Raw genomic sequence first — 26311 nt, forward strand, 5'->3', positions numbered from 1 at the left:
TGCGCTTGTATTTGGATGAATACCTTGTTGTGGATGAGTGGCGGTGTGGATCACGTGATTGTTTGCGTGCGAACATTTGGGGTTTCTGGTTATGGACAATCGGAGGCCTAGAGTGCGTTAGCTAGCAGGCCCTCCTCACTTTCTGTTGGGACATGCCTTTGGAGGCGGGGTTTATGGGTAATAAAAGTGAAGTGTTTGGGATTTTTCGAAGGTTATCTAGAGAAGATAGAGACGAGGGTTGGTTAAGTGAACTAGGCCTCGTGAGTTAAATATTGTAACGGAGCACGTAGGTGGATAATGCCTAATTGCGCTATGACCCATCACCGACGATGACGAGCAGGGTGTGGCTGGCGCGAGCTGTTTCATGGCCGCTTGTACATAGATAAATCTTGTAAATGCACCGCTGCACCATCGTTCAATATTTGTCTCATCTTTGCCTTGCCACCACGTAACATGTTTGGTGGAGGGTGCGGTCTTCATCGCCATACTTCCCTCCAAGTAACATTATGCTTAGCTGAGTGCATTTAGGTATTTCTCTTTTCATGTAAGTTGTATATCTTTGTTAATTAGAATGTATTGAACTGTAACCTAATGTCGTCGTCATTAGATTAAAAATGGTTAACCCCAGAATCTTCAGAGCCAGTGTGTACTTCGTCGTGGTACCGAACATGCTATCGTAGTGGCAGGCCAAAACCAGTCGCTACAATACTACGGGTCGCCTCCATTGACTGCTATACTCTGCTGTAGTGCATTTTGATGCACCGCACTTGAGGTAGCTGTTCTTCAAACGAAGGAGCGAGAGTCCGCCAGGTTGGGTCAGTGGGACACGGCAGCTGCGTCGGTGTCTGAGGGTTGCATGCAGTTAGACTGCGCTTGTCTTCGCATGCAATACTTATTGCTGCCTGTGGGGGCTAGGGTGAGGCGGAGGTTATTCCCTTCCATTCAGTTGCAGATGTCGTGGTATATCCGTGATGCCATAATCATTGGATCTGTCCAAGGGGATGCTCGGTGCCCGTATCCTTAACTAAAAGGCGAGCGTGTCAGGCAAGGAGGAGGGATACGTGCACTGCTGGCTTCGTACAAATTTCGAACGTCCTTTGGGGCATAAATGCAATTATCCGCCCCCTTGGATCCGCTGCTGCATACACAGTAAACCGTCGTTGTGACATCGTCGTAGGGAAAGGAAGCTGAATTCGTTTTAAAAGATACGTGATGACTGACATCCCCATGCCCCGGAAAAAAATTAGTAGTGGCTTAGCTCTGCTATGCCAGGATATACGTACCGTGAGCTAAGGTTCAGCAATCCAGTCCAATCCAGTCCAGTCTAGTCCAATTCAGTCCAGCCAAGTGCAGTCCAGTCCAGTCCAGTCGAGTCACTGCTCCTCGCGCATGCTCAGCACGGCTATTCACGCGCCACGCGAAAAGGCTATCAAGCGGCTCCGGCGTAGCGTCAGACTTGGCTACTGCGTAATTGAGGCGCACACCTGGGCACGCGCCGGCGCCAGTGCGTCTACCGCGGCTGTGACGCAACACAATCCAACACAATCCACTTCAATCCATCCTATCCAAATTCAATCCAATCCAATACAAGCCAAGCCAAGCTAATCCAAGCAAATCCAATCCAATCTAATTCCCCTCGCGCTTTCAGAACGGCCCTTCACGGCACACGCGAAACTGCTCAACCTCCGCCAGTGTAGCTTACGCTACAAAACGGGCTAGCAGACGACGGCGACGAACCGGCGGTGGAAAAGGAGAAAGAGGAAGACCACAGGTGGTGGTGGTGGTAACCGGAACGCGGGGCGTGAAGCACGAGAGGGGAGTGTGCCGGCAGAGCTGGTGGCGAGACAGCGAACGGGTGAAAAGATCGCGCTCGGGAGGTGGTTCCGGATTGTGCCTGGGGCATGCTTGCGCCGAGCACCGAGAACCCCACCAGGAGCTGTTCCGGAGGTCCCGCTGCTGCCACTTGGGGTGTCTGTTCCCGTTGGCGTTCCGGGCCAAGGTTCGGGGACGACGCCTAGACTGGCTAGGCACGAGCACGCGGGTCGTGTGTTCCAAGCTGTTCCAAGCAAAGGATCACCTAAACACAACTCGAGTGGTGATCCTTTGCAGAAGGAAAATGAATTTGTAGTCATTCCTCACACGCACACGATTGCCCAGGGGCTTAAAAATCTAGGTTCCTGTTATCGCGTTAACGTGGTGTTTAAAGCTCCAAATAAATTATCAAAAATTTGTCCACTGGTTGCCAAAAAACAGATACCAATAAAAAGTCCGTTTTTAATAAGTGCACAGTCAACCCCAAGTACGAGTATGTTGCGTGTGCTGGTATCGCAATCACTTATGTTCCCAGAAACGTATAATGAGGACTGCAAGCAGTGTCACCAGAAGGCCGATCTATTCCATACAGTATGGAATTGCCCAATTACTTGGGACAAAAATACCCACCAAGCCTCATTAGAGTCCTGGGAGGAAGCCCTGTCCAGGCCGGACCCTACACAGCAGCTTGCGCTGCTTAGTAGGGCCAGGGATGGCCAAATAGCTTCTGGCGTCCTGGAATTTGGATCCCACCCTTGAACTCTCCCCCTTTTTCCCTCACCCCTTTTCACCAAATAAAGCTTACTACTACTACTACTCCCGTTGTCTTGAGGCTTTTGTTACATAGGTCAAAGCAGTCGTTACGTCAATAAAAGACTGCGGGATCATTATGTGTCCCCCCAAAACTCTTCCCTTTCTAACTTCGGTTCTCATTGCGACATGTGTGGCTGTACAGCGGCTTTGTCTGACACAACCGTGTTGCTCAAACACCCTAATCAGCATACAAAAGAGGTGTCAGGAGCTTTTTACATATCTAAAAATTGTGAAACTTGCGTAAGCGAACCTTCTGTGACCTTGCACAAAAGTGAAGTTTGTTATCTTGCAGAAGGTTTGACTGGACGGGTTGCAGGCGTGTGTACTCAACCCTTTTTCAATTGAACTGTTTTGACATGCGCGGTGTTTTGTGTATGTATGTTTACTTTTCCAATAAACAATTCCGTTGTGAGTGCAGTGCTGTGCTTGTAGCCTTCCTGGTCCTCGTCTTTCTTGCGCTAGTTGTTTCTTCGTCATGAACGTGTAAAGAAGCCGACAACGCTGTCCTGCCGACTTCAAGATGCACAACCATTCTGACTGCGTTGTGTGGGGCAACTCCCAAACTGCTAGTTATTTCACAACCCGTATGCACTGAAGTAATTTATAGCCTTTGTTTATTAGTAAAGTTTGGAAGAGCACAAAGTGGGATGGGCCCCTCGCGGCCGCGGCACCAGTGATCCCGTTGACGTTACATTGCTTTCTAATTTTGTTAAGTACTTCTCGTCGCCCAAAATTGCGATTACAGCAGAACCCGATTATTCGAATTTCTAAGACCGTGAAAAAGCGTTGTAAAATGCAGGCGTCGTAGCATCGGAACAACAACAGTCACGCCTATAAATAGTTTCAGACGACCGATTTTGCAAGAACCTTCAATGTAAACTAAACATATTCTTTGGAGGGCTCGGAAATCCAAATCACTAAAAGGGTAAAGCGAAAAGAATAATCCAGTGCAGGTGGCAGTCACTGCTGTATTAAAAAAATCCTGGTACCACAGTCCACTGCCCGGATTCCCGCCAATGAGTGAACTTTCACACATGGCACCCACGATCACGACAAACACATGAGAAGCCTAAGCCTGTCAGCGTCACCCGGTTGGCGAATCAATGCTGATTAGGACAAATGAACGTCTGCGCACTGCCCCTGCGACAACCGCGCAACAAGAGGAGACGCCAGCGAGAAGAGGGGGAAAGCGACTGGACAGAAGAGCTAGAGAGAAGAGAAACGAAAGATTAGATGAACAAAGCTGTGCGGGAGAGAACCGCTTGAGCGGGCTCAAGGCCCGCGGCCCTTTCATTTCATTTGCCGGTCAGTCGCACGCTTCGCATGGGTCGTCGGATAACGCGGGTCAGGTATGAAAACGTGTCAGATAACTGAGGTTTTCAATGCATTGTTTCTACGAGGACTCTGCCGGGACTTGTTGTAATATGTATTTATTAATAATAATTACACTGCGCGTCTTGACCTTTGTCATCGCCGGAGGGGAAGATGGGACAAGAGAGTTGGAGGAAGGGGGGGGGGGGCTGACTAGTCCGTCGTAAAACCCAGGGGCTCCACTGTGTTTTTGCCCACTTACTGGTTTATTTTGGCTCTTTTTTAAATACGGTAGGAATCGCAGAAACTATTCGCTGCGGAGTTCCGAGCATACTTTTCTGAATTTAAAATCTGCGTAAACGTCTTCTCTCTCATAAAACAATCGAAGCATGGCTTACACATCGCAACTTCTTCTTTCATTGTAATGTAATTCAGCGTGGGCGCACACAGAGGAGTAAAGAAGGGGAGTGTGAGTATTTGTGAGGAGGACGGAGTAAGATGGTGGCCGGAGGCATGAGTTACAAGGGCATGGTCTTAGTGGTGCTAATTAACGAACAAGACACGGCATTACAGGAACTTCACAAACCCGAAGCGATGTCACTTAACGTAAGGATGCCATTACCACTGGCATTGGTGCAGCGGCTGGCGGAACTAATGGAACGCGCAGCTTAAGGCAGACTTGAAGCCATACTCGACACGCTGAAATGAGTGCGCAAGCATTTCCGTGCCAGATTTAAGCAACGACTCTACGAGAATAAACGTGCGCCACTCATTGAGCGAATAAACGGCACCGGCGTCCGGAGGCACAAAAAAGTGTGTGGCGGCCTGAAATATCAGCGTTGGCTGCAATGCTTCAGGAGATTAAAGCTGGCGCTGCGCTTCGGAATTGAAAACAATGCACCAAGCAAAGCATTGCGCGTAGGGGCGGAATCCTTGCAGAGGGGCTAGCCGGTCTGCTGGCGGCGGAAAGGGAGAATAAACGTTGACTGAAGTGCAGAGGTCGGCTTGTATAGAAGCTTTAAGGAGGCGTCCTTAGTCTACGCTGCCTAGACGCGAGTATGGGCCGACCTAACGTTAGGCCTAATGTTGGGCCTATCGCTGAAGATGAGCTGACACGAGATTTCATCACCTGCAGCTCCAACCATTGCACTCGGACCGCTTCTTCTCTCGCCCAGAACATTGAGTGCTAACCCGCAAGAAGCAGCTGACCACCTCCACATAACCAATAAAGACAGACACATCTTTCCCAAACTGTCACGCAGGGTCAAATCCACATCCTGTGCTGTGATACGATTGGCCAAACGTCAAACCATTTAGAGGACACCCCGCTACAGAGTGGCTGACTACCGCAAGCAAGTTGGAGGAGAAGAGTAGCCGGGCTGCCTCATCATAATGGGGCCACCGGGATAAGGACGGGATGAGGCGGCTCTTAGACGTTCCCGCCACCCCCGTTCCCCCATTCCTTTTGATTCTTAATATAGAATTTATTTTTCTCGCTCTGGCGGATACCACACACAGGGGGAAATCTACTTAAAGCGAAGCTTTACATAACTAAGGTATAAGCATGGGCGTGTTGGTATAGCAGTCTTGGAACAGCGCAAAGGGACGAGGACGGGGCTTAGATGAGACACGGCGCAGCATAACAACAGGTGTTTATTGCACAAAATGACTTAAATACAGAATTCTATTGTAACAAATGAGACAAAGAGAGAAGTAGAAAGAAACAAACATTTCAAGCCGTCACTGCAGCTCACGTGCTGTCACCAGATAAAAAGGCAATTTCTTTGTCTGTTAACAACACCGAAGGGTACCTGACACACGCGTCTTTGCTAGAATATATCTCGTACGCTTGAACGATCTCCCGTGTCATTTCATTGTTACCTTTATAAATTAAGAAGCAATATCTGAGGTCAGGATAGCAACCACAATCTTTACGATGTATGCCTACATGTCCGTTATCTTCCTTTTCCACGTTATTGCCATGCTCGCGCAATCTGTCATCAACACATTTTCCTTTTTCTCCGATATACTTTTCCTTACACTTGTTCAGCGGTATTGAATAAACCACGCCATCCGAGAAAACCACGAACGGCGTGCGTTGTTTGGCGCTACACGTATCAGATTTCACGTGGCCCTCATTAACTTTGCTGCAAAGCTTGCATATCTTGTTAGGAGCGGAGAATAGCACGTTGACCTTAGCGCGTTTTCCAATCGTCTTCAGATTATGCGAAAGCGTGTGAGTGTATGTGTTAGTAGTGATTTTCGTAATATCTATGTCTTTTGGAGCATCTTGTCTGTGTCGCTCATTTTTCACCTGTTTTAAAATATTTTCAGCTACCGAAGCCTGTAATTGTAGCGGATAGCCGGCGGCCGTCAGCCGAGCCGCCTGCCCACGAATGCTGGCTTGCATTGTTCAATAAGGGGCGTGGAAGGCTCGTAACCACATGGCACACCCCTACCATCTTCATTCGCGGCTTGCACAGCTAAGACGCTCCTGCTGGGCAGCGCGCTGTTCATACGTCACCAGCACCAAGCGCGGAGAACGTGATACAAGCTTGAACTCGGGCTGCTCCCCGAGCGCCAGTCTCCTTCGAACCGCGCGGGCACGAACACGAAGGCAAGCCTTATCTGGTGTAGGATAAATTCAGCAGCGGACGCTGTAAGAAAGCAGCAGCGCGGTGAGAGAGAGAGAGAGAGAGAGAGAGAGAGAGAGAGAGAGAGAGAGAGAGAGAGAGAGAGAGAGAGAGAGAGTGTGTGTAAAAATTTGTTGAAAAGAGAAGAGGTCATCCTGCGAGACAGATTTTAGGCGCGCTACATCCCACTGGGGCAAGACCATACGGGGGTCAAAGAGGAAACGGAATGAATGCATAGGATATGAGAAATGACAGCGAATTCAACCAGTGAACGATGTACCCTTAAGACACGTCTAACACAAAATGGGGCGCAGAAACAGGCTGTCAAAGTCCAATTTATATCTCGTAATTACTATGTGCAAAAAAAAATATGACAAATTATTTCGCAGTCTGTAGAATTTCGCAATCTCGAGCCGATAATGCGGCCAGGATTTGCTAAGGTATATAAGTAGCGTTTTGACGGCACGACTTTGCTTTTCGGTGTTAGCACACGTGTCCGAAACCTTTTGTATGGACAGAGGGCGAGTGTCCAAGCGTAGCAATGCCGTTGGGGATAGTCTCTGAACAACTACACAAAAGGCAGTCCGGGCTCTCCTCGCGTCCGATTCTGTGCAGATACTTTCGGGTCAGTGCTACTTCAAGTTGCAGCCTGTATAGCAAGGTCTTGACTTCTGTGAAGTTGAGTGGCGTGGGCGAGTCAGAACTATAATATATTTCACCCTGGCGGAATAAAAGTTACCTGGAAGTTAGCGCTTTGGTCCTTGCCTTCTTTGTTCATGTTATTTTTGGGCGCTTGAGATTAACGTGGAAGCCAGCAACGCTGCATGAAATGCCACGTTTGCTATGCTCCATTATCACCGCCTCATGTTTTCTTGTGCTTCAGGCCTCACAATAAATTACATACTGGTCAGATAGCCTCTTTCGTTATGGTTAACATTCCATGCGTTCCGAGATACATTATGCATTATTATGCCCTCGTGCTCGTGCACGAGGGCACTTCGATAAACTTTTTCTGTATATTCTGCCCTTTTTAATGAAATATACATTTGTTAGCTAGCTCTTGAGTACGCGTTTTTTTTTCTGTCTTGTTTTTTGCGTTGATTCCTTCGGACGCCTCACTAAGCGTGAAAACGCGACGAGGCGAAAACCTGAACCACGCTCCCAACTCCCGGCGTTTATGCTGCTACTCCAACAGGTCCCCGTCATTTTAGTTTTCCGGAAATCCTGCTACCCTCTTTTCCATGTTTCAGAACGTGAACCAAACGAAGAATGAACAAAGTAACTAAAACCCTTTGATGACACAGATGGCTGAGTCCGTGTGCATAGAAACATAATAGCCGGTTCTACCTCTCTGAACACGCGTGGCTATTGAGCCGGTGACCTTCGCCTTCGCAGCGAAAGTAGCGAGCTCCGTGGTAGCGAGCCAGACCGGGCATTCAAATGTGCGCACACAATAAAACGCCCACCGCGTGCAACAAAACACAGCGTAGCACGAGAGCTTTCCTTCATCGCATGAGCTGTAACGCAAGAGTTTACTTCACCGTCTGCGGCACTTCGCTTCGTCAGAAGAGCGTGAATCCGCACGCAATAGTTATGTTTCTTGTTCTCGCATTCTACACGGGTGACTCGTTCGTGAGAACTATACAGAAACGGTCTAGGTTTGGCGCGCTGTTAATCTCTTGATAGCCTCTACACCACAGAGACTGGCGAAAAGGTACCTAATCTGAGTTGCGTATAGAGATACAGATTCGAAGAAAGTGGTGTAAAATCCACTTTGCGTATTTTTGCGATATTTTGGACGGCTTAGCCGACGACAGAAGTGAGCCTGAGTAAACGCAGTGGAGGCCGACGACACTCTAACATTATTAAACAGTGTGAAAGAATTCAAAGGTGGGTGTTTAAGGTAACGGTGCACTTAGACTCGCGTGCTGAGATAAACGTATGGCCGAAAAGGCATACAAAACACACGTGGTCCAGGTGTGGTATATTCGTCTTTACTAGTCAAGTAGTAGAAAAAACATTTTAAAATATTAATGTCCTAACTGCAGCAGCTATAACTATATACGTACAAAATTTTGCCTCTTGTGTATTTTTTAAAATAATTTACCAGTAATTCCCTTGAGCCCAGCCAACGGAGTTGTTAAAATCACAACCGTAACAACAAAAAATGCAGCAAATTATTACAGCCGCAACACATCAAACAATATTAACTTACGAAAATTCAGCAAGCAAATGCAACCAACACATGGAGCAAATAATGCTCAAGAGGCCCGGTTAAGTATCCCTAACGCATTGCAAAGATTGTGCCAGAAGTAGCGTAAACTTCTTTAGCCATCCAGCGCCCTCAGGGATGTCAATGAAGTGGCGTCAGTATACACTGTAAAAACAATCCGTAATTTTACGGACAAATTACGGACCAGATGGCCGTAATAAAACAGAGCCGTGTTCCGTTTGATGCCGAACAAAGAAAACATCCGTAATTTAACGGAAGTGCGCTCCGTCCCTCAGTATACGGATGCTCTCTCCGTTACACGTCAAACGGAATGTTTTTCTGCTTTGCAAAATACGGGCGTTTCCTCTGTATGATGCGGAACAGAAACAGGTCAGTTTATTAATAACTGCAAGAAATGTATTGTCGTGTCGATCGTCGGGAATCGATCGAGAAGCGAAAACTTCGCCTCGACAACATTCGTGCCGTAATGAATGCGGCTCTGTTTCGTTAGTTTCTAAAGTGTAATAAACTTAGTGAGGACCATGAGGCCCACACCGCTCAGCACGAGCGCTGTATCGTATACGACACTCCGGCGACGTCGCTGCCCCGGACCTGAAAACTGCACATGCGTGTGTGACCGGCACACTTGTAGAAAATATAAGGTCATTTGGGTGCTGAAGCAGAGTTACGGAAGGTAATTTAGTTCTTAAGGAATCAATATCGTCCGAAGTATTTAGCCTAAAGCTTAAAACCAAAGCACAGCAAGCACTATTCATGCAGTGCGAAATCGCAGTCGCAGCCAGTCACACACATTTTTGCGAGCGCTTTCTCAAAACAGCGGAGTTGATGGCGATCAACTATTGTGGGGGCTTCGCGGAACCTTACTGCGGAAGCGCTATTTAAGAAATCGCACTTCATCAGCCAGAAAATCTGTAAGGCAGCTGTAAGGCAGGGTGGGCATCCATGTATGCAGATTGTTCGGCGCAATGGTAGCGTTCGGTGGTGCAGTCCAATAAAATTCCCCCGCATTTCCCCGAGGGGGAGAATGTGAAAGTGCGAATGCACGGTTGTCGGCCCGCTTGCGGCGCTTGCGCTCGGCCCCCGCAGCCCACCGCCTCGCCGCCTTCTCTTCCATCTCTTCCATCGGTTTTGTAGTATCACGTGTACACCACGCAGTTATCAAGCCGCTATAACGCCGCTGAGTCGCCAACGCACGCCGCTGACGACGTAGTTTGAATGCTTTAAAGATATAAGGCGCGTTACTAACAATGATATCAGCGTCGCGTCCGTGGCTTCGTCGGCAGAGCGTCGCGCTGCGGCCGCAAAGTCCTCAGATCGAAGCCTGCTTGTAAATGGCACGGTACAACCCCCCCCCCCCCCCCCCATTCTATTTTTTTCCTGTTGCATCTCTTAGTCATAGTCATTTTCATAGTTTTGTTCGCACAGAGCGTTTGTCAACCCGGTCCGGTGGTGTGCATGGCTAGACAGAAAGGTGGATGTGTTTCTTAGTCACGTTCTCTTTTGCAGTATTGCTGTACCCGTTGACAACTGCATACAGATTTCTGGTGAATGGCGCCGTAGAGTCCCCACACCTCTTTTTTTCTGTCGTATCTCTTGAAAGTAATTTCTGTGTACAATCTCTTTTATTTATTTATTTATTTACTTATTCACAGAATACTGCAGGCCCATTTAAGGGCCTCAGCAGGAGGGGCAAGAATATAATACTGCACACAGCTGTAAATCAGCAAGAACAAAAAAAAGATACATCAGATGCAAAAGATACAAAAAGATACATCATGGGTCATGGTTCAATACGATCAAGTGTTGGATCAATATGATCATGGATCAATACGATTTTGAGAGTGTTGCTGTGCTTACTGCCCACCGTGTTAGCCTTGCTTCAAAATTTCGGTGCTTTTGACATCTTTTTGTTTCTTAGTCAATATTGTGTGTGTGTTAGGTTTTGATTCATGCCCTCTCCCTCTGCTTCTTCAATCTGTTACCTATATCCCCCCTACATACACACCAGCAGGCGTTTTTATGTCTGCCCAAGGGTTGAACTGGTACTCGGACTATTTGGTCGACTGTGTTCAGCCAACCATTCAATAACCCTAAATTGGACTGGGCGATCTAAACACACAGCTCTTCAACCCTGTTGCAAAGTGAACTGACAGCATTATTAGGTGACATTTAAATATGACACGTAAAAACACAGTGATTTCTACTAATAGCATCTTTGATAAACTGCACCAGTCACACCGGGGCGCACCGGTGCGCCTCTTCATCCTTGATCAACTGCGCCGGTGTGCACCATCTGTCCTCCATAAACCGGGCCACACCGTCGCGGGGCAGTTTTTGGCTGCCCCGCCACACACTGAGGGAGTCGACGGGGCTCCGGGGTGCAATCACAAGATACATTGCAAACAACGCTAGAGAAGCGGCTTCCTCCACCGTCTGCTGCAGCGACGGTGGTGATGCCGCATCGGTGCACTTGTATGAAGGTGGACAGAGCTGTATGTTGTTGCTGACAAGGATGACTTACGAAATCATTGGGCAATGATGGAGTAAAAGTAAAAAGTTTATTGGCATAGCTTGCGACGGGCTCCGCACGGAGGCAACAACGGCCAGAGATTGTAAATGAAGACATGAACTTCGTGTACTGCAAAGAAGGCTGCATGAATTGCCAGCCAGTTGGAGATTTGCATCCGCTTCGTTCGATTGAATTTTCATGAACAGTCACTGCGGTGCCTAGACCATCAAGCGGAAGGGTGGACAGAAACAGGCACTCGTATCATGGCTTTAACGAAGATGAGAATCAGCTTGTATGTAGCTGTTTAGTTGAAGCGGTGAAAGTGCATTGTTGCGCATGTGTGACGGATATGGGTTTAATGTACACATAATCATTGCCCTTCAATAAATATCACTTTCTAGTAGCGCTGTGTCACATTATGCTGCTGTATTGCCACTTGTGAACATTTTTATGCGTTGCTTTCTTAGCTTAAGAGATGGTGCTTGGGTAGAATTGCTCAGTTTGTCCTCGATCAATGCTCCATGCCGGGTGCACATTGTCACCTGGCACTGTGCGTTGCACCGGTTTTGGGGGCAACCCCGGTGCGTGCTTATTGAGGACGTTATATGTTGACAACCGACCAAAACTAAAAAGCACCATTTATCATTTTCAGTGAAATTGACACCCCTTGTTCCTTCAGGGAATGTTTGTAAGGATCTTACTGGAAGATGCACAAGTTGAGCACAAACAAGGGTTCATCCAGAATTTCGCTTTTGGGGGATTGTCCAAATTCTCCTCATGGGGTGATGGGGGGATTTTGAGTGGGGAGGGGGCATTGAAGAAATCCCTGTTTAAACTTTACAATGCTCCAATAGGAATTAGAGTATTTGAAAACAGCTGCTGATGGGACATGCTTAATCCATAAAAGCACATAACAAGCTGGGGCTTCAGCATTTTTTTTTTTCAGTGAAACGTACCATGTACAGCCAAACTGTTCACTGTGAAGTATTTGTTTCTGTATAACAGCACGTTGCGCCGTATCCTCCAAAACAGTGCATGATCGACAGACGCTAGACGTACACATTTGTGCCCTAGCTGCCTGTCCACAATGTATTTTTCCTTTTTTAAGTAACAGTCAGACGCCCTACCAAACAACGATGTCAAGACATGCTTTGGCTCACACCAAGGCAAGCACAGTTTATTGCTGCAGCCTTGGTTGCTTTTCTTTAGCGACAAACTCAATCGGCTGTGCAGATGTATTTTAGGGCGTGTAGGCAGGGATTCTATCTTCTATTTTCACACGGGCCGCTGGGAGCGGCCTGTAATATTCTTTTCGCTCGTCGCTACCGCACACTGTACCTGTTTGCTGTACCCATCACGGTTTTCGCGTCGTTCGTCGCTTCGGTTGCTTTCTCATGTTGCGCCTTGAGCTATGCCCACGTACTCTAACTACTTCAGAGGTTTTCGCTGCTGTCAGCAGTCGTTTTACACAACAGGTTTGCTGTCATTAATTGTCGTATTAGCGTGATGTGGCTTGTCAGCAAGATCGGTGCGTGACAAACAAGCGTTACCAAACTAGCGGCGTATTTCACTTCATTCGTGGCTACCCTCGCTTGCATGGAAGAGATCGGGAATGATCTGAGATAGCTTTGTTGGGTCAAATAAGGGAGCTTTGGCTATATCGCTTGTAACACTAGCGTAGTTGGCCTTGTCAGCAAGATCGGTGCGAGAGAAGCAAGCGCTATAACTGCCGAAATGTCTAAACTACGGTCAAAACAAGACACAAACAATATCCATTGACACTTTGGTAATTATACTATATTCTTAGCCCACCAAAACCTCTTGCTAGGATAGTGCAGTGGTAGAATACTCGTCTAGCGTTTTGATAGTCGCAAGTTCGAATCTCGGCGAAGATTTTTTTTTTTTTTGTCCGTGAGGAATTTAATAGCTTTTTTTTTTACAAGGGAAAGCGCTTGTTTCCTGCTTCCAATCACATCAACGTTGGCGATTTGTTCCGTCTCTTTCTCTAAAAAAGGAAAAGAAACCGCTGAGAATTGACCGGAATAAAGGCCGTCAAAACTATCGAAACTACTTTAACATCAATGTAAATGTGTCAGAGTTTTTCATTACTATGTACTTCTGCGTATGAAAACCTCAATTTGAAGATATAAACTTGTTATAGCTTTCAGAAACGAAAAGATTATTGCCAATATTCTCGTACTAACACGACTTTCGTCAAACTGAGAGGTGCTGCTATTGCAGCCTGGCAACTATGTCTCACATTGTGTGTGTGTTTGTGAGGATCCCGCGTTTGTGCTGTGCTGTTTGCATCAGTTTTATCTGCAGATTTCCAGCTGAAATCAAACTTATAGAAGTTTTATTGCGCGATGTCAGTCCTTCCAACCTACGCATGTGTTGAAAACATGGGCACTGGAAGAACGATCATCGCCGCCCGCCTCAGAAGACTGCGCGTCAAAAGTGGATGGCATTGCTTCCGAACAAAGTGTATTGGTGTTCGCAAAGTGAAGACGACAGTGAAGAAGGATTTTACGTAGGAAACATCGTTCCTGCTAGGGTAAGTAGGCATGTTTTATAAATCTGTACTTGTTTGGAACGGGTTCTGGTGTTTATGGGTCAGCGGTTCACTAAACCCCCATCTCATTTTCTCTTAAATCCTAGGGGACTTGCGTACTTTCTGGGCGACCTGGATTTACCTGTCCACGGTTTCCGCGGCAGTCAGCATCAAATTACGCGTAAGCTAGACCTTAACTACGACGCTCGCGCTGTAGTAGAGGGCTGCTAATTATTTGACATGATCACATCACGCGAGGTTCTTTAACACCTATGCGTTTTTGCGTTATGTGTCTACCAAAATCTGCCTTCGCGACTGCAGATCCCGTCGAAATTTCGCGTGAGCGGCACAACGCTGTGATCAGTACACATTCGTGAATGCCTGCGGTATACGATGAAGTAACGTGGACAGGAGATGCCCTGGAAGTAGTGTACATGCGAAAAAGCGGGCACTTGATTCCGTAGGAGCAGCTCGCGGGAACTGTGGGGCTCGATATCAGAGGCATCTGCATTGTTGTAAATTAGTGATGAAAGTTAAGCAAGGTGTCAACATCCTAATATCCCGAAATTGAAGACCATACAGAGACTAACAAGGAAACTGTAGGCCCGCACTCTCAACTCGATTTATATTGGAGAATCGAACTTGCAAAGACAAGCTAGGCAATGCAATAGAGGATCCTCAACAAGCACACACTAGTCCCTATTGAAAGCTATGGACCCAGATAAGCTGCTAGCATGCGTTCAATGCAAATTAGCGTAGCGGTAAGCTTTGGATATATCATGAATACCCCAATCGCATTACTGGCGTGTCTAATAAACACATCGTTAATGTGACCTAAATTTCACTTTGGATGTTGCTGGAATGTTCTTATTATTGCCTTGATGGTGAATGTCCTTAAGCGATTACAAATCCACTTGATGTAAGCATTTGATCTTTGCGTGGCCTTCTCTTGTATTTCAACTACTGTCTGTGCACTCACAGATCGTGTACCTTCAGGTGCTGCTGCTGGCTGTCCTGGGTCGGCTGCCTGTCAGTCCAGTTCCCAAGGCTTTGCCAGGGCCTCCCCTGGCCAACCACCTGCTGGACCTAAGCTGCGGCCGGCCTTCCCTTGGTGCTCTGTATGCTTCGCCACCAGGAAAAGCCATTCCTTTGTCTGTCACCTGGCACCAAGTCACTCGGCACACCCCTTCAAACGCACGTCATTTCCTCGGCCCCAGGCACTGCTGCCATTCAGCGCACCCATCGATTATGTACTTGCAGGTTAGTTATTGCACGTTGTGCAAACTTCCATTGTCATGATGTATACCTGTTAGCAGTGTTCTAGCCTCTGGTTATTGGAAACATTTTCGTGAAGCAGTGCTGTGCATTTTAAGCATGTTATTGGTTAGTGGGGATATTCAAGAGAATCTGGAGGCGCAGGAAGAGAAACCGAACTTTGTTTTAAAGGGTTCATTCGCATGGAATCAAGCCAGGCAATCCTTTTAAAATGTTTCTATACATATGCAGCGGGTGTGGAGAGGGCCTATCCGTAATCCACATACTCATTCAATGCAAGGCACTTGACATAACACAATGCAAACACTTCCAACAACTATACACACGACATATTCCACTTCTTCTTAGGAGACAAGCCCATGTTTTCACTCAAACGTGTTTTCGAGTTTCTTACCGACGTAAAATTTTTACATCTCATTTCTTATCATGCATCTTGACAACCTGGCCCTTTACACCAGTCATCTTAATTATGTTGTGTCTTACTTTGTTTATTTTTACTGAAATGTTTTACTTTTACTTTCATGTCGCTCTCATAACACGACTTTTGTTTGGCGCTCTTTGCCCTTAGTTTGCCTTGCGCCATTAAAACCTAAACACCATCATCATCATAAAATCTTTCTATAAGGCTTGAAGAACTAACCATACAAACTGACGTGGAACTACTTTCTATTTTAGGTAAGCTTAAAATTCCACCTACTTCAGATCCTACTGGTATTATTTACAGTGTACTGAAAAGTACAATCCACACTGTAGAATTCTGATGGCGCTATTTTCAGTCTCTCGACAGGCGCTATTCTCAGTGATGGGTGGATAGCCGAGGTAGTACAAACCTTTCCATCTGGGTACCGTGCTTCACCATTAAACTACAGGCCAATTTTCCTAACAAGCACCATATGCAAGGTTGTGGAACATTTCATTCTCTCTCAAGTCACTAAGTACTTATAAAATTACATCATCATATTTGAATATCAGCATGGGGTTAAGAGTAACTCACAAGGGTTACTCTCGTAAAACGCAACTTTCTGGGATTCTTCAGGGTCTACATTCATCCATTGACGCAGGTTTACACACTCCTGCAGTTTATCTCAATTTTTCTAAGGCATTTGATCGCATTACACACCGCAGACTACTTCTCAGACTTCACCGTAATGTCCTCATTTGGATCACGGATTTTCTTCCTTGTTGAATTAAAGGGGCCCTAAACAGGGTTCCAAATGTAGCGATTTTACGTGCTGTGCGCTGAAGGAACAGCATCCCGCAAAAAATGGTTTAAAAGTGTTAAGTATTAGCTAAGTTATTGTTCAATAAAAAGGGTTGGCAATAAGGCCTGGAGCTTTCACCCTGTCCTCGCACCTCTTAATCGGTGTGAATGCTATGACATCACTGACATGCACAAGACCACTTAGAGACCTTACAGTTTCGAGGTACACACAGCCATTGACTCTGCTTGTCACGCTTTTCTTTTTTAGCAGGCGACGTGTATGCTCTGCCCACTGCTGGCTGCGCTGAGCTGAGTGGGGCAGTAAGCAGGCGGGCCGCTCGCACTGCCGTGGTTGCGTCGGTATGTCAGTTGTAGAATGGGGGAAATGAGTGTTTGACGGCCAGATAGGGGGGTCCCAAACACAACATGTTCGCTGGTGACTGTAATTGAAGATTTCCACCTACGATTGGCGGTTTGCTAGCATTTCTTGCAGCTGGCGCTGTTGCAGCGAGCAGGTCCCTCTAACTTGCGCAGAAAAGGCTTAGCATCGCCGCAGTTATTCAGTCACCACTTTACGAAGCTGAGCTGATGACGATTACCAGCGCAATCTTTCACTGCACTATTTCCCCCTTTCATGCATTTGTAAACTGATTTCCAGCAATAGTCCCCCTCTGGCGGGCAGGGACAAGTTTTAACTGCTGCGGTTCATGCCATATCGCGTATACACTGCACAGCGGGGTCCTTGTCGACCGTGCAGGCAGATGCTTGCCACGCTCACACTTGTAGCGGCGATTCCACCTGCAGAGACTCTCCGTGTTTTTCGGTGTTATTCATACTTTGCAAACAATGCACTATATCCACAAACTCAGCTAAGCTCGTGTAACGGATGGCAACGATCGACATTTGTTTTTCCAAAGATAGCTGTGCTGTAGTGCCGTTCGACGGAACCGCCGAACCATGCACCCGCATTTCCACCGCAGCTGGGAACGCTGATTAACTGCAGATTTTAGGAAACCCGCCAAAAGCAACGCTGTAGTGTTCAGCACCGGCTTTGCCATGAAGGTTGCGTCAGAGTCGCAAAGTTACATCAGAGTGTGTGAGAATGGCGACAAGGATTGACAGGTAAACAAGGAAAGAAGCGAAGACCTTTCTTGCACTTTTGTGCAGCATTCGCTTTACGCAGAGGTATTATATTTGGTATACGTTGTCGTGAACATGTTGTCTAGCAATTTTGTATTTGAAACCACTACCTTTGGAAGCCTATTTAATGCCCCTTCAAGTTAACGTCTGCTAATACCTCTACTTATTTTGCCCCCATTAATTTGGTGTCGTCCAAGGCAGTGTGCTTGGTCCTCTACGTTTTAAATCTATTTTTATCATCTACCATGTTGCATATCTTCCCGTGCACATCTCGTCGCAGACGGTGTTGCAGTTTATCACACAATATCTTTCGACAACCACCATCAATGCTTTCAAACTGATTAAAGCACTTCTCTGGGCTAGTTGTTCATATCACGCTTGGGTTAGATTAATGCGCTGCTTAGGCTTACGATACAAGGATGGAGACAAAGAAACACACAACGCAAATGGGTAAGTGCAAACAAGCAACTATTTGTTCTTTGGAACGCCTCCAACAGCTTTACAGAAAAGAGAAGAAACAAACACTAAAAAAAGGGTGGGGGGGGGGGGGGGGGGAGGGGGAGATTTAAGGCGAGAAATGAAACAACGAATCTTAAAAAGCTGACTCTCATGCCAATGGGTTTCACAAGAAGTTCCATTTCTAGTTCCGTTTACACGTTGACGCGGAAATCTTAGTTCTGATTGCCGAGTTTTTTTATGTTATCTGAACACGAAACCAACCAACTTACAGGCTACTGTTCCGTTGAAGCGGCAAGTCCGTTTAAGCGATTTCCATTTATCGAGATTATACTGTATATCAAGGAGCTCTGGGTGCAGCTTTTTGCTTTACTGGAAGCTGCACTAACATGTAAACGTCTGGTTGCAGAATTCAAGATAGTGGCTCAGCTTTTAAATTTTATGTCAGTACTCTTATAATAGTGGCGAAGGATAGGGCAGATTGCATTAAATGGTTGGCATTAAGGGTTGTACAACCTGGGCACCGCCGTAATATTGCCATATATATGAACGTGTTTCATCTTTACAACAAACAAGTGAGAGCCAGTACTTTGTGCGTCTTTGCGAAGTCTTTGTCAACTTTTCACGTTGTCATCATATTTATGTGTCTACCAATTTGCCCAATGGCATGTTTTTTTTTTTTTTCAACACCACTTTAAGCAGTGGTGACCATTCAGACATGGACACCGCTTAGTTGACACGGGTATTGTAAACCTCATTGCTAGGGTAGTGGTTGTTTGAAGGTGGCATATATCTGGATGCCACCCGTCAGCCACTAGCAGTCAGCAAAGCAGTGGGTGCCATCGTCCTCCTTAGTCTACTTGCAGGCTCCTAGCTATTGCAGTTATAGGTAATGCAAGCTATAAGAGGCATAATAACAGCTTGGTTTAATATGAACTGCACAATAACAGGTTTTTCAATGTACTTGTTTCCATGAAATGTTGTAGTGCTCCTCAATTTTGTGGGTTTTGGCATTCTAGGTCGACTTCGTATAGTGAAGTGTCAAGTGCACTACAAAAACCCTCTGCCCCATAGTAGCATTAAATGGCTTATGCCGGTTGCGACCCTTATTAGTGAGACTTTGCCAAGTTTAGTATTTTATTGTAGGAAATAAGGGACCTCTGAAGATATCTTATTTTTGGCATAAACCACTGCTTCACTGAATATTATAGCAATATTGCGGACAATGGCTTTAGTGAATCTTGCAAATATTTCTCGAACATCAAATAACCAAACTAATACTGTTTTACATTTGTTCTCATAAATATCCTGATGAACTATTGCAGGAGGCATCTTTAAGAAGAAATGCTTCGTAGTGTGTGAGCAGATAGAGCTGTTCGGAGAAGGTATGGACTTCACGGAAGCGATGTGCGTGGAATTTCTTCTCTACTATGTATTCAACATGGTGTACCCAGGAAGCGTAGCCACAACACTGGAATTCATTCAGAGGTGAGTTTGATCATGCTTAACCTACTCTTTAGACAGGTGTCCTCATTCCAGGATGCCTTTAGCTCGGGCTACATCGACACCCCTTCCAATTAAGCGTACCTGATCTTCGAGGGGTGAGCTGGCCAAGGCTCTCTCCCGAAGCTTTGTGGAAAGGTGGGTGGCGGAGTCTAGGGTAGAGTTGGTGCCACCACCCACTAAGTGTTCAAGCAAACGCCGCCTGTATAATCATTGATTCATTGCATAACGCGTGAGCGAAAAATGGCCAAACAGCCACTCTCCTGCTGCTCTCTCCTACCCTTTCCCACTCCGTAGCCTTCCTGCGTGCTTTCATGTCCGTCGGCCAGCGCCGCTACTCGGAAACTGTGCAAAATAGTTGGCTGTTTGTTTAGCGTTCCTCAGGCAGCGCTCCTACGCTTTGTTGTTTTTCACCATGACTGTCTGTCTTGGTCTGTTGCTGATAAAACCGCGCCACGGGCGCAAAATCACTTGTACTGCCGCAGGCTGGTGCCGGCTTTGCGCGCTTACCTACGTGGATCACCGGCCCCGAAATTTTCTGAGTGGGGCATCCCCGCTCTCTCCCCTCTGCATTTTGGCGTTGTTTTGTCACCGCTGTTCGCACTCCGCATCAGTACGCAGTTTTAAAATTGAGGACTGTACTGTAGAAGTGCCCAGACAGTGTGACCGGGCCCTCAGCTGCTTATCGTTTTGTTTTCTATAACCTTCTGAAATTTACAAGCATGTGATATTCTTGGAAAGTAATGGTAAAAGTGAGTGCCTGAATAAAAAATGTGTATGCAATTTTTCTTGCCTACATCCTCCTGAGAGAAAAATATCAGTAAAATATTGGCTGTACCCTCGGAAAATATCGTTTTTCTGCTCGCTATTTGTCCACCCAAAAATTAATATGTTCTTACACTACTTCAGTTCCGCCTTTGTCAGTTATCTTTGGAAAAATACAGCAAGTATGAAGCGAGCGACGCGTTGAACGAGATCCCCAGTGCGGCCCAGAATTAGCGCCATATCGCAGCTAACATGTGAGCGAAATGGCTTTTGAAACCCAACATGCAAGCTGACAGACACACGTCGTAGAAGTGGGGGCAGTGTTCGCAACTCGCGAGCAGTGACATAAAACGGGATGTCCGCCAGCGCGTGCCACATAGTGGATTAGTGCCTGAACTAAGCGTCCCTACCCTGCCCATTGAAAAGCACGCGACGCGTTAGGCAATGTTTATACAGGCGGCGTTGGTTCAAGGGTCAGAGGCTCACCCAGAAGCAGCAAAGTGGAGACAGTTGTGTGCAGTCAGACCGGAGCAGTCTGGTCAGGGTGTTGGAAGGTGTTAAAAGGGCCATGAAGACAAAATACGAGTTTGTTTTATTTGAGGGAGTTTTATAGTACCCCTGGCACTTGTCCAGCAGCAAACAAGGATTTGTTCACTGAGAAATTAAACAATTTAAGCCAACATTTTGGTTCTCCCGCTGAATTGTGTTTTGGGACGTCAGCGAATGAAGGGCACAAATAAATTGTAATAAAGAGCGGTACGTTTGTAGTGAGGTGGGTGGCTGCGTGGGGCTGAGACATAATCTGGTTTGTATACTGAGGTCATAGCTGTCGAGAAGGACAAGGTTTACTTTTCTGCTCAAAGAACAAGGCGCATTTAAAAGCATTAGTATGAAATACGCATGCAGCTCAACTCAACTCCTCAACAGCTATGAACTCAGTATACAAACCAGATTTATGTCTCAGCCCCACGCAGCCACCCACCTCACTACAAACGTACCCCTCTATTATAAAAATTTATTTGTGAAATAATGCTGCAAGCATTATTTCACTTGTCAAATATTTGTGGTTAAAAGGGGTATGCGCCTGTGTAGCATGTGCTACAAGGTGATGGTTTTGTGTTTGCTCTTTACTAGAATGGGGAGTATGACCAATCCACGAAAAGCAGATTGGGCATGCTACTTTTGTTTAAACCATGACGCTTTCAAAAGCGTATTTGTAATGTTAGCTCTTAAATGCTACAGGCACAGAAGGACACGACCTGCCCATTTTTTTTTTGCATTCAGAATCATTGCAATTCATAGGAATAGGGCTGAAATAAAAATTGTTCACTTGTTTATCTTACAGACAACTTTTCAACATAAATCCTCTGAGCGGCACCAAATGTGACGGAAAGCGCAAGTCACGAACCAGCGTGAATGTAAAGGTTATGAAGCTAGCGCAGGCCCTCCGAATGATCCTCTGAAGTGGTAAGTAGAAAACCTGCACATTAGGTCATTTTGGGACACTCATTTGTAGTGCTGCCTGGGCACCATTCTTAAAGGGACAGACAACTGATTTGTGTCGCGTATATGTTGTCTAGCTCATATGAAAGCCAGCGTTTTATATTGCCCAGTAACCACAAGCAATTTCTAAACAAATTGGGGGAAATACTTTTAATTTGGCAGCAAACTTCCTGAAATGGGAAGGGTGGCGGTTCGTAGTGTCGAAACTTGACACTACAATATGATATGTGTCCCTGTCACGTGACCTGCAAACCTAGCAGCTACTGTAACTGCTGAAACGTTTATTGAAGTATTGAAAACCTTTCAATACAAGTATTTGTACAAGGTTAAATTGTATATGTATTTCTAAACATGCCGCCCACCGTCACTGGGGTGCTCTCAGTGTGGCTTGAACCACCATGCCCAGAATCAACGGAAGCGTTCAGTAAACAGACCTAGTGAAGGAGCTTTGACGATTCTGCCTGAGTCAGGGGCGTTCGTTCTGCCAAAATATTTGATTTCAGTTTCCAAATAGGGCAATGGCAGCTTTAAAAAAAAAAAAATGTTGCGCCCAGGGAGAATCGAACTTCCCACCCTTACAATGTGAAGCCAAATTCTACCTATCGTCTATCCCAACAGATGGCGCATTCGTGCAAAAGAGACCGTTGCATTAAAAACAGACATAAAGGAACAGGAAAGCCTGCGATTCAAACTTTTTTAGCTGGGGACAAGTTTTTAAATAGCGTTTTTCATCTCGCATACAGACAAAAGTATGTTGCCGAGCTACCCTATGTCGTGGTTGCCAGAATTATTTTTGGGAGGGACACATACGGCTCGTAGATCTAAAAATTTCGATTTAAGAAGTTCTGCGCCGTTATTAGCACAACCGTTTCTCGTCAAGGTGCTCTAAGTGATGCCCTTTCATTTGGGATAGAGAATATATACTCGACAAAAATCGGTTGTCTGTCCCTTTAAGCTGTGTATCCCGTCTGAGCCACATCTGCAGATATGTTCTCAGCATGCCCCACAAGCAATACAAGGAGTTTTGCTCATTTCAAATTTTTTGTAGTGCAAATATTCTCTAGAAAATGTTCAAGCAGTGTCCGATAGCAGGAGGGGCTATTATTGCGCGCTAGTAATAATGGTTCATCTATCTGAAGTGAAATTTAATGCAAAAAGTCAGGTGGCTAAACATACCAACGTTACTCAAATTACGATCGTTGTGAACGTGCACCTTGGGGATTGAAATGTTTCGCACCAGCCTCCTGCACGGAGCCTCACGGTACCGACGGAGGCCTGGTCCGGCTGCACCCATGGCCACTACGCCAAACCGACACCTCTCTATTCAACAGCTGGTGGGGTGCGACGTCGGTCACCTCGCTTTGTGAAACTTTTGCCGTGGCTCTACACTTGTGCAGAGAGCCGAGTCTGAGATTACAAAAATTCTCCCGCATTTCCCCGAGGGGGAGAATGTGAAAGTGCGAATGCACGGTTGTCGGCTCGCTTGCGGCGCTTGCGCTCGGCCCCCGCAGCCCACCGCCTCGCCGCCCTCTCTTCCATCTCTTCCATCGGGTTTGTAGTATCACGTGTACACCACGCAGTTATCAAGCCGCTATAACGCCTCTGAGTCGCCAACGCACGCCGCTGACGACGTAGTTTGAATGCGTTAAAGATATAAGGCGCGTCACTAACACTGATATCAGCGCCGTGTCCGTGGCTTGGTCGGTAGAGCGTCGCGCTGCGGCCGCAAAGTCCTCGGATCGAAACCTGGCGCCGGATGCTGTTTCTTTTTTAAATATGGAGGAGCACTGCGGACGCCGCCGCCGCCGACGCCGCCGCCGCCGCCGGCGGTGGATGGTTTGGGGTCGCTTATAAAGTGCATTCGCACTTAAAAATAATAATTTCAGCATTCCCACGATAATAAAAATGCCTTACACTTGCTTAGTTTTTCAATTTGATATTTTCAATGGAACTCCAGGCTATCTATGCATAGAATTTAAAAATGGTTTGTAAAAAGGTAGTGCAGTTCGTACCTTGTGATACTCTATTACAAAAAAACTTTGTTGAAAGGTGGTTTCAGTTTTATGTACGTTCAGAACAGATTGGAAAGTGCACTGCTCCCCCCCCCCTAATTTCCCAAAAATTTGATTTTTTTTTTAGGCTCCTAAGGTGACATAATAAATGTTGTGCTTCTGGTCCAAATCAAGGTTCTTCTGCTGCAAAATTGAGATTTCGCTGCTTCAAAAACTGCTCCCAAATGTGATTCAGTTGTCTCACCCTGGGAATTGATTAATGCATTATGGGGTTTAACTGACGAGGGTATGTTTAACCTCTGTGTGCACCACTTTGCGCCACTGTTCTTCAACCTAACCGGAGTCATGTTTTTCGGTAGCATCCTTGTTCTTGATGGAAAAGCAGGCCATCTGCTTGGACAGGCCCGTACTTATGGCGATGTCGGCCTGCTTTTTGCCATGTTCGACAGCGTTAATAATGCGTAGTTATTCCAACAGTGAAAGGGACTACCCTGCCGCTGGTTGCACGAAAAAAGTCCTCCGACACTGGCTTGGCCTGGCTGCACCCACGACCCATTCTATGCCGGCATTGTTGTTAGACAGTTCTATGCCGACATTGTTGCTAGACAGTTTTTTCACTGAAATAAACTAACAAAAGGCATATTGGGGCTGGCACCTTGAAAGTCTGCTATTTTTTGCCCAAAAATGTAGTCTGTTGTAACCGACAGTGTGCTATGTAGCCTGGTCCATTATGAGCGAAGTGAACTCCACTTAAAATGCATGGGCACCAAACAAACTCAAATGGTCTGTTGTAACTGGAAGTTCGTTGTTGCCGGATCCACTGTAACGAGTGTAGACTATCCAGGTCGGTTGAATCATTAGGCGCCACTCATGGTTGCTGTGTCAACTACAAAGGATGGCACACTGCAGTGTGTTTCCACGCCACCCCAGCCTTCAAAGTGTTGATGTTCGAATGTTGATCTTGACCTTCAAAATGTTGATCTTGACCTTGACCTTCATGGTTAGTATTGACTATGTTCACACACACGTTCAACAGATAAATGCGCTGGTAGCCCACAAAATTAGGCCCTGTGGACTTGTCAGTCATTTGTCATAGGCAGATTCAGCAGTTGACAAGGAGATTAGTGTGAGGGAGAACTTGTAGAACCTGTCTTTGGAATGAGCTTTTTTCTTAAGTTTGTGTAAATTGGCAGCACTAACTTCGGACATGGCCTACACATTCTAGATTTAAATGCGATGTGCTAATTACACCTTTACAACTGCGAAAAAATTAGTGGACTTCGTACGTGTTAGGCTCTGAGAAATAGTGCTGCATACCTTCGCACATATTTTTGAATTCCTAGGTGTTCACGACTCAAATAAGTGATGCCTGGGACTTTAATATCTTGTTTTCTTCTTTTTAGGCTGCCATGAGCAACTTTGGAAAGACTCCAACAACATGACAGCTAACCTTGAGCAAGTTTGGAAAGACTCCAACAACATGACAGCTAAAACTCTCTATTAATGCTCCTGCCTTCGCAACACCTAAGAAGTGCTTGGTGTTCTTGGATTTCTTACACAGCAGAATCTTGACATTGCATAGATATTGTAAATTTCACCCAAAATAAACATTTCGACAACTACCAGCTGTATTCATTATTGCATATGCCAAGAACTACATATTGAAAAAATAAAACTCATTGCCAATCTATCAATATTACGGAGAGATTAGTTTTGCACTACGGAATGCCAGTAATATTACGGTCTAGCCATAGTGGGCAGCACGGTGGGTCTGTTACATTACGGAGTGGAGGTTGTATCAATTACGGGGAGGCAGGTTTTCTGAAACGGAGTGTTTGTTTTATTACGGTCGTGCTGTACCACCAAATACGGTGGGTCCATTATATTACGGAGTGACGGTTCTATCAATTACGGAGGAGGCAGGTTTCCTGAAACGGAGTGCTTGTTTTATTACGGTCTTGCTGTACTACCAAATACGGTGGGCCCATTATATTACGGAGTCAAGGTTCTGTCAATTACGGAAAGACGTGCTTTTTAAAACGGAGTGTGTTTTGTTACGGCCTTTCCGTACTACGGAATGTCCGTTCTTAAAATTCTTTCCGTTGTCTAAATAACGGAATTGTGTCCGGCAACATTTTACCAGCAGCTTTCTCCGTAAAATTGGCCATTTTTTTTTACAGTGTAGCTTTGGTGCTACGGCTAATTTGGGACAGATTTCGCGGCGTCCGCTCGTTTCTTAGGCTCTCGCTTTCCCCATTGGCAAGGATAGTCGTGGCCGCCAAGGCGAGGCGCAGCACAGGAGAATGAAAAATGGGCTAAAGGACATCTAAAGATAGCGAAGCGGAATCAGAAAAAGTGACGCCAGGGCCTTTTCTTGATATTCTTTCCTGCATGGCTAAGCACATGACGAAGATACACAACGCTTACCACACTGGCACCCAGAAACGCCTATCGATATTTTGGTCCTGCAAGGATCTGGCATTCCTTCCCAAAACTTAGAGGCTTAAAAGCATACACACAAGATATGACTAACCGCACCGCCGTACTCGTATCCAAGACTCCTGCCGCCCAACTATGCGATATAGCTACAGCCA

The 26311-nt window shown here is 46.1% G+C and overlaps 1 protein-coding gene across 1 annotated transcript in view; it reads left to right on the top strand.

Annotated features, from left to right (window-relative positions):
- Positions 1 to 25340, top strand: part of LOC144168302 (uncharacterized) — a 32032-nt gene extending 6692 nt beyond the window's left edge. Inside the window, exons 2-7 of the mRNA XM_077697313.1 lie at positions 7185 to 7194; positions 13970 to 14043; positions 14844 to 15122; positions 19260 to 19422; positions 21548 to 21669; positions 25121 to 25340. Coding sequence (XP_077553439.1) covers positions 7185 to 7194; positions 13970 to 14043; positions 14844 to 15122; positions 19260 to 19422; positions 21548 to 21665 — 644 coding nt within the window. The 3' untranslated portion in view covers positions 21666 to 21669; positions 25121 to 25340. The remainder of the gene's footprint in view (positions 1 to 7184; positions 7195 to 13969; positions 14044 to 14843; positions 15123 to 19259; positions 19423 to 21547; positions 21670 to 25120) is intronic.
- Positions 25341 to 26311: the final 971 nt, after the last annotated feature.

The sequence above is a fragment of the Haemaphysalis longicornis genome, unplaced genomic scaffold, assembly GCF_048455015.1.
Source record: "Haemaphysalis longicornis isolate Haplotype H1 unplaced genomic scaffold, Haemaphysalis longicornis Haplotype H1 scaffold_2, whole genome shotgun sequence".
Classification (NCBI taxonomy): Eukaryota; Metazoa; Arthropoda; class Arachnida; order Ixodida; family Ixodidae; genus Haemaphysalis; species Haemaphysalis longicornis.